General features: G+C 40.1%; 1 protein-coding gene across 1 annotated transcript; it reads left to right on the plus strand.

Moving 5' to 3' along the window:
* The first annotated feature begins 2,733 nt into the window (after window positions 1–2,733).
* On the plus strand, window positions 2,734–3,144 carry LOC133814739 (LEAF RUST 10 DISEASE-RESISTANCE LOCUS RECEPTOR-LIKE PROTEIN KINASE-like 2.4). The gene has a single exon (XM_062247663.1). It carries the CDS (start codon window positions 2,734–2,736, stop codon window positions 3,142–3,144), a length of 411 nt encoding a protein of 136 aa, XP_062103647.1.
* Window positions 3,145–9,352: the final 6,208 nt, after the last annotated feature.

Below are 9,352 nucleotides of genomic sequence, written 5' to 3' on the forward strand. Positions count from 1 at the left end.
CAATCTCAATAATTAGGTCACGCTATTGACTCTTAGGAAGCCTAAAGTAAAACACGATCGACACACTATTATTCTTCGAAAATTTAGTGACCAAAACACTTTCAAAGCATCCTTAGTTGATACCACATTGGTTTCTCCCTTATTTAATACCTAAATCCTAAGGAGACCAATAGGCCATCATAATGATTTCAAGCTTGAATCTAATCCAAGATTAATGACTAGGACTCAAGCCAATCAACAAATGACAAGTGATAAAAATATTATGTGTGTATACATATATTTATTTATTTAAACATGAAAATATTATAATCAATAAAGGTACAAAAAATATATACGTATATGTCAATACAAAATACAAATATGTGATGATGTCATTTAAACAATATTCATTTTTACGAAAAATGTAGCAAATAAATATTATTCATATTGAAGAATTTTAGATAAACAAAAATTTGTGTGACATTAGCCAAATATTGTATTTCAAGATTTTAATGTAATATAATAGTATATTTATGACAATGTTATCTAATTATATATTATATAATCTACCTAATAAGTTTGTTAAATAGCGGTAAAATGAGTAATCGTGCATTGAAGGTTTTGAGGTGGGATGTTCCATGGGAAGTAAACGAACCTCACCATATATATTACGTAGAGGTTTTAAAAAAAAAGGTAAGACATCACGTAACAAATAAAGTTGAAAGTACGATTGCATTCTTTTAATTGATTAATATGAAATTTTTACAAAAGAGCCACTTCTCTTATCAAATTTGTTATACCCAAAAATTGGAGAATGCACCCTAGGAGGCTAAGGAGAATGCATCCTAGGAGAGTGCTTCCTAGGAGAGCTAAGGAGGGTGCATCGAGGAGAACTCAAGAAAGTGGTCCTAGGAGACCTCAAGGAGGATGTGGTCCTAGGAGACCCCAAGAGAGTGATCCTAGGAGACCCCAAAGGTGTGTCCGAGGTAAGCCTCCCAAGGTTTCCTAAGTGTTGGCTCGAACGTGTCCGAGGTAAGTAGCTAAGGAGGAAGAATCCCATGCAAGTCAAGAATGGAGACTTAGATTTTGACAAGGAGAGCCTACACCATGTCCGATCGGACATGGTTGGAGGAGCCTAGGAAGTGCCTTGGACTTGTCCGAGGAGAGATGCCAATGAAGATAGCTCGGACCACCTTGGTCCGAGGAGAAGGCAAGAAGAGGATGCCTCGGACTACCTTGGTCCGAGGAGAAGGCCACAAGGTCCGATCGGACCTTGGTTGGAGGAGGTAGGCTCAGACCTTCCCGAGGTGAAAGGCCAAGGGAGTTGACTCGGACCACCTTGGTCCGAGGAGAGCCAAGCATGCATGGCTTGGGTCCGAGGAGAGCCATGCATGCATCACTTTGAGCCAAGGAAAGCTTGAAGGAGTAACCAACATGCATGTGAGACTACGTCAAAATTCCAGGAACGACTTTAGCAAGAATTGGTCTAGGCACCCGGGAATCTCTCATTCCTCACTCAAATTGAGGAATTAGTTGTATTTTAAACATTTATTGTAATATAAATATAAGATGAATAATAAAATATCCCTATTGAAAGGGGATGTCAGTTGAGGATCCCAGGCCTATAAATGGAGGGCTTATGGGATGAGAGGGGGGCTTCTTCTGCTTCTTCTTTCTAGAGAGAGAAAATTGGGTCTGAGTATTCTAGAGAGAGAAAATGCTGAAATAAGAGAGAATTCTTGTATTTTTGCAATCTGTACTGAAGAAACTCAGTTGGCTCAGTCCATCTGATCTTGAGTACGGATCTATAAATCACAACTCTAAGTGGATTAGGCTATTACCGACAATCGGGGCTGAACCACTATAAAAATCTCCTGTGTTATTTACTTTTCTTGTTTAAACCGTGTGTGTCGTTTTTATTTCTCTTGAAGGCTTGTCGTATTTGACGTTCTCACGTCGTTGGTTAAAAACGCAGTCAACAAAATTAAAATACAAATTTTTAGGATATGCAACACAATATTAGTTATTTTCTTCTTTGCACAGGTTCTTCTCCTAAACACAAAAGGATAACAAGTATGATGATGACATTTTGAGTTAATTTTAGTATAAATTAAGTATCAATTTTCTTGAACTATTTTACCGGCTAGGATGGATGTACTTATGAATAATCCTTAAAAAGTAAATAAATAACAAAGCTATAAAGACTTTGAAAGACATAAAAGATTTTAATTAATATAATTGATATGAATTTTCTCGCTATAAACACCTGGCTTTAAGAATTTACTATAATGCACAAGGATATTGGTGGCACTGTGTAGCTTGATCATAATATCATCTGTGATTGTGTTTTCTTATAAAAGAGGATATTTGTCAAGTAAATTTTTTTGGAAGAAAGACCAACTAAACGATTTTGACGTGGAAATATTTATAAGAAGTTATGAGTCATTTTCCCCTAAGAGATATATAGTTATTCAGACTTGAAGAAAATGACGAATTTATTTGCTGAAAAAATTGGCAGAGGAGGATATGGTTCAGTATATAAAGGAATCCTTCTTGATTAAAATGGAAAGTACTATATGAAATTGCAGTTGGTATTGCACGTGGGCTGGAGTACTTACACCGAGGTTGTAAAACGAGGATTTTATATTTGGATATAAAACCTCATAACATTCTTTTGGATAACAACTTTTCTCATAAATATCAGATTTTGGCCTTGCAAAACTTTGGATGAATAAAGAGAGTAGTATGTCGATGATGGAAACACGTGGTACAATTGGGTACATTGCACCTGAATTCTTCAATAGGACTTTTGGCGGAGTGTCCCACAAATTAGACGTGTATAGTTATGGCATGTTAATTCTTGAAATGGTTGGAGGAAGAAAGAATTTTGATTCCGGTGTCTCTCGTGCTAGTAAATTGTATTATCCAAATTGGATTTATAAGAATAGCAAATTGGACAATATTGATTTTGGTATAATGGGAGTCACAACAGAGGATGAAAAAGAAATATCAGTGAACATGATATTAGTAGCGATTTGGTATATTCAAACGAGTCAGTTAGATTGTCCCTCGATGAGTAAGGTGGTTGAGATGTTGAATGCAAGTCTTCAGTCCTTGGAGATTCCACCAAAGCCATTCTTGGTTTCTCCTACCACGTCTCCTTAACATTCTACGTCACGTAAGGAAGTGTTGTATTATACATATGTTGGTTTTGAATTTTGATAGACATAAATTATGTACACAAGTACATAATGAGCTATGAAAATAAGTTGCTTTTTCAAGATATTTCAATTCCTTTTTAAGTGCCTACTTAAGCTAGTATTTCTTTTTTCTTCAAGAGATTCTTCATTTTGAGATTGATTTAATGCATAACACGCAACACGATCTTCTTATTTTGAAAAAAACTAACTTTACTTTGTCATTATGAGAAACACTTTATGATCATGATACTTTATTGCTTTCCTTTGATATTGCATTAGATGAAATTTAATGGATGGCAGCTCCAAATAGTTACCTAGTCTTTCCTCTACTGGTGGTCGTTTCTGCAATGTTAGAGAATTTGTTTTGGGTTGTTTTTCAGCACTTATTTTCTTTTAAAGCATAATTGATAACAGGTAGTGTTGCTATTGAGGTGGCAGCTCCTCATGATTGGAATTATCGATCTCTGAATTGAATCAGACTCCTATGTTGTGGTTATCCTCTCCACACGTGCTTAGGCAATTCTTTGAAATCTGTTGAGCCATCAGTTAAATTATCTTTGCTTTTTATAGGCAATGAACTTTCAAATTTTCACACATATATATATCCACCGTTAATGCAATCAGGAATAACTTTTTAAAGTAAATTATGCTTCATTGAAATTATGTGATGCTCTCAATGTTTTTAATTTTTGTCACCTCTTGTATCCACATATGTTTTTGGTCCAAGTTAGTTATTTTCATTTAAGATGAGTTATACATCTTGGTTTTGAATTTTGAAAATTTGATAGGAAATTGCTTCCAAAACACTTTTTTCTATTTTCTCTTTTTTTCACATTGTTTCTAAAACACTTTTTCTATTTTATCTTTTTTTCACATTTTTTTCTTCTATTTTAAATTTAAGATTATTAATTAATAACGGAAGAAAACTGATTATAAAATTTATAGTAGAAGTAAATTAATTTTAGCAATTATAATTATTCAAAAAAATATTTTATTTTATTTTTTATATTAAATACTAATGATAATAATAATTTAAAAAAACGTGTAAATCACTTTTTAAATTAATTAATAATATTAATAATACTAATAATATCATTAATTAATAATATAAAAAACGATAAGAGCAAAAAAAAATTAAAAATATATTTATGATTAATTAATAATTAAAAAAAAACAAAAAATATCCATCTAATTTTTTATAATTAATAATTAAAGAAAAAACACAAAATATCTATCTAATTTTTTTATGAAAAAAATTATAAAAACTTTTGTACCTGAATAACACGAGCTGATGTATCATGTTCGTGGTACAGTTGGCACGCATTTAATGAAGATTATTCATAGTCCCGAGAGCATGGTACAAATTCCCAAATAGGTAGCTCGAGTCAAGCATAGGTCGACAAGACATCAAGGAGATCGTCTAACCTGATCTTCAGGTCGCATAAGAACAGCTCGAGCATCTCAATGTTCAGATTAGTCAAACATAGAATCCTCAAGCTCACGTAGAGTGCATTTAGCTCGACGTCGACAGCTATAATACGAAGACTTGAATTCCTGAAGGCTCCGGAACTCTATATGCATAATTAATATATTGTAACTCTTGCCCAATAAACATATGATATCATGCAATCAATGTATTTAATGTATTTATTTGTACATTGTGAAATATACCCAAGCTCATATGTTACAAAATGTTAAACCGCTACCCAAATATGTTGATTGAACCCCTATCAATAGAGAGATAATGGATACAAAAAGGGATCGAAGCTTTGTATGCCAAAGCTCTACAAAAATTGTCATAAACAATTTTCTAAGAGATAAACAAGAAATAATATAAACTCTTGGACTATGTGGATTTTAACCACTGAACCACGTAAAGTTCTTGGTGTTTTCTTTATACGGTTTGACTAAAGCCTAATTTCAACCTCAATTTTCTTAATTCACTGTTGGTGAACAACTGTGTCAACAGATTGGTACTTTCATTGAGAGGCTAATTAGGCTTGCAAATTTTCATCTCTGAAACATTCCCTGCAACCATGGTGGTAACCCAAAAGTCAGTATGTGAAGGTGAGTCAGAAAAGGATGGAGACCAAAGGGAGTTTCGAGCGATTAGCCCAGTTGAAGAAGGCACCTCGGTGCCCAGGCATCCTGGAAAACATCACCAGGCTCAGACGGGTTAGGATACAGGCAGTTCATCATCACGTCCCCACCCTAAAATTCCACATTTTGCCTATTGTTATGATTGGTTAACTACATGGTGAAATTGGTTAGGCACGAAGAGATGCAAAAATCATAATGATTTCACAAAATTCAACATGTAAGAATTGACTTTCTGTATAGGCATTTATAAATCATCTTTTTGGGTCCAAAGTATTTCTTTGGAGTATATGAGAGTGCCCAAAAAGTTTTGGAGCATTTGGGGATACTTTGAGACAAATTTTGGAGTGCCAAGTCAGAGGCATCATCGATCTGTTTCCTCTAGGAAGCGACGCGTCGCTCGTTTGTGAAACAAGCACCCAGGCGGCATGTCGCCTGGCATCGCCTGGTGCCAAGCAATGTGTTGCCTGGGCTGTCCGTACGAGTCCATACAGTGACGTGCTTTTTGCTCCAAAATTAAAATTAAAATGTTATGATCTCATTGTTTGAGTCTAATGAGATTCCTATACAATTTAAAGGGTTCATTCGAGTTAATTGGTGACTGATCACTTATCTCTCTCTCTAGCATTCAAGATTAGTAGTGTTGACGTGGTTCTTCGCCAACAGGTAATTAAGAGAATAAGAGAGTGATCAGTGCTTAACAATGAACCGAAATAGATAAATGATTTTTAAATGGACTGATGACCCAACTACGTTTTTAGGTGGTTCAAAGGTTAAAATCCTTCTACTCCACCAGCCAATATTATTGCTATATTTCTGGTATTCTTTACAGGGTATTTCATTACATAATAGAATCCAACCCTTTGCAACTCCCAAGGTCTCCATATTTATAGGAGAGGGCACCTGGGAGTTGGTAAAGGGGGGTCATCCCGTGACCCCCTTACCCATCATGTTACTCCTGTGACATTCATGATTAATTCCTAAAACCTGACACATGAAGTGTGGTCTAATCAATAGGAAAGGGGGATAATGGGCCACACGGCCCAACCCAGTCGTGGGTGCCTGAATACGCACGTTCATGCTGCGTGTCCAAGAATTTAGGGATATATCAAACACGTGATGTCTGATATATCCACGTTTACATTGCGTGGTTGACTTTATAAAAGGTCATAGCTTCCAACTCCAGATCGTATCCCGAACTGGATGCCTTATCGACCTGTGGCCTTCAAAGTCCTGACTCAGCCCTTAAGTAATCTTTGGCTACCTCGAGCTAAAGAGGTAGGACCTGAAGACAGCAGCTCCGGTCATGGGAGTATCCACGTGGCTGATATAATTAGGCCATATCTCAGCTCGCTAATAGCTCGTTGGAAAATCAGGGCGTACATTTTCCCCCCAAGCCCTTGCTCGTGGTACACGGCATCGTGTAGGGCCACAGTAGGGGCTTTTAGGCTTCTCCATGGACTCTCCATATTCCACCTTTTACGCAGACGCCAAATACGTGGAACATCGAGGTTGGTGACGGTACGTCTTCCGAGAATCGCATTAAATGGCCTAGCCTATACTCAGCTGTCGTTTCACCTTTCGAGTGGGGAGCCTCGGATCCCACATCAGGGCAATCCAACGGACCTCCTCACGTGGCCCTTCACGTATATAAAATGGGTGGCCACCTTACGCATGGGCCACCCGTTTATTCAAAAAATTTCTAAATTTCCCATCTTCTTCTCTCTTCTCACCCTCAAAAAACCCTCTTTTTCTCCCGGTCACCGTTCCCAGCACTCCAGAAGATCAGGTGCAAGGACTCCTTTGAGGTCTTGGAACCAGTCATTCCGGCGAGGACACAACTCAGACAACCCCTTCATCTCCCCCACAGCAAAACACTTTGTAAGTTCTCTGACTGTGCACGCTTTAAATTTTCTTTTCACTGTAGCTTAGGTAAATAGTTCTTATAGCTGCATGCAATATTCTGTTGGTTTTCGTGGGTATGAAAGGCGTAGGTTTTTATTTTAGGGCATCGATTGTAGAAGAAAACCATTTAGGAGCATGGTTCAGTAGGGTGCGTTTTCTGGGGAAATCTTCTGGGTAGATTTTTGGGTATGCTTGTTCAAAATATCCAGTACTTTGGGTGCAAAATCGGGTAACTTAGGGGACACGCTTCACCGGCGGTTTCACACCTCTTGCCTACTGAAACTTTCCTTCCAAGGAAAACTTTTACCCTGACCCCCCTGACACACGAATTCCGAGTAATCGGGGATCTGTTGGGAGCACATGCGCATGTTCATAGAACCACGTGGTCTCACTCTCCACGGGCTGAGATTACCTCAGCCCGTGCAAAGGAAACACTTCTCTTTAGATTCTCCCTTATGTTTAGGTCGCCCTTTTTAAAATTACTTCTTTTGTTCGCTAGGCAACCAGATGGGACCCAAGAAGAACGCTCCTAAGAGGATCGCAGGCAGCTCGTCATCCCAACAATCCAAAGGAAAGGAGGTGATGACAGACTCCCCAATCCCCGTCTTCGGGCCGGCCTTGGAGCAGGAGCTCGAGGTGGTGCCCAATGCTTTTTTCGAGGCCGAGAGGATCGTCTCGAAGATCACTGATCAGGGGAAAGTGAATAGAATATTCCTTTCCCACAACATGGAGCTGGGGAGGGGTGCCCTGGTCGCCCAACCTCCCGCAGAAGGTGAGCGGAGCTGCGCGCCGCTCGACGAAGAGTATGCAGCTTGGAGTGACGAGCACTTCAAGACTGGGGTCTTCCTCCCGCTGGACCAATACTTCGCCGACTTCCTCAATTACGTGAAGTTTTCCCCTTTCCAGTTCCCCCCCCCCCCCAACTCCTACTGTTTGTTGGCGGGGTTGAGATACCTGTTCCTGAAACAGGAATGGGAGGTCCCCACTCCGGCGGATATCTTGTACTTTTTCTACCTCAAGGCCAGCCCGGAGCAGCGGGGGCGAGGCGATGGGTTCTATTACTTGACCCGATTTACAAATACGACTGCGGTCATCGAGCTGCCCAGCCACCCCAACGACTTCAAAGACCAGTTATTTATGTCCAAGGGGTTTCGCAACTGCGAACTGCACTACTTCAACCGTCCTCGTAAGTACCTTTTATTCTTAGCTCGTAAGTTAAGTATTGGTTAGCTCCCCCCTTTTATCCATTCCTGACTTAGAATAATTCTGCAGCCATTTTCGCAAGGACAGACAAGTCTGTGATCCTCGGGAGTCAGTACGAGACACTGGCTGGCTTGCCCCCCAGTGAAAAGGACTATCGCCAGCTCGTGACAGACGAGACGATGTTGGCGTGCAAACTGATCTCTCCGGGCCAGACTTTGGCCCTGAGGAGACCCCGGGGGCTTCCCCCAGCTCGCGAGATGAGGCCCATCCCCAAGGAAGAGGCCGCGGGGGAAGGAGAGGATGAGGACGAGGAGGACGAGGTGCCCCTCATAAGGACGAGGAAGCGGGCGCTGGAGGTCGCCCAAAGAACGGACGAGTAGAGGATCCTGTCTGGAGCAGCCGCAGGTCCCTCTGGACAAGGTAATCCTTACATGTTCAGGGGCTTAGATAGGGCCACCGCCGATCCTCGATTAGCTAGGTTTAATCCTAACCAGCCCATCCAACGCCATCGAAACAACCTCGACCTCGACGTAACCCTACTCTAGTGTGTCGACCGGCTCGTGCTGGATTATGAGAGTAGTCGCCCTAGGGGTACTATATTCGTAGACAACATCTTAGCCTTTATGTCGGCCTTATTCGAGGAGTATAGAACCAACCTTCGGTCATGGCCCTCTCCCTGGGAGGGTACCGTAGCTCCAGGTCTTAGGCAGTACGTAGAAGAGTCTAGTCCTGAGCCTGTTTCGGACCCAGAACCCGTGCCAGCCCGCGAAGTCATTGTCTTAGATTCCCCCGCAGAAGCTCCGGGGCCGATGGTCATGACCATAGATTCCTCTTTTAGCTCGGGGGGTAGGATCCCTTATGATATATGTTTTTGAATTATGTTTTCTCTTTATTCTTGTTGTTCTTGCATAAATGTTAACTTGTATACTAATGTTGCCTTTGTTTTGCCAGAAGAGATGTCTCAGCCC

This window comes from Humulus lupulus, chromosome 2 (genome assembly GCF_963169125.1).
Source record: "Humulus lupulus chromosome 2, drHumLupu1.1, whole genome shotgun sequence".
NCBI lineage: Eukaryota > Viridiplantae > Streptophyta > Magnoliopsida > Rosales > Cannabaceae > Humulus > Humulus lupulus.

Coding starts and splice junctions, on each gene's coding strand:
- LOC133814739 (XM_062247663.1), top strand. CDS start 2,734: ATGGAAACACGTGGTACAATTGGGTACATTGCACCTGAATTCTTCAAT.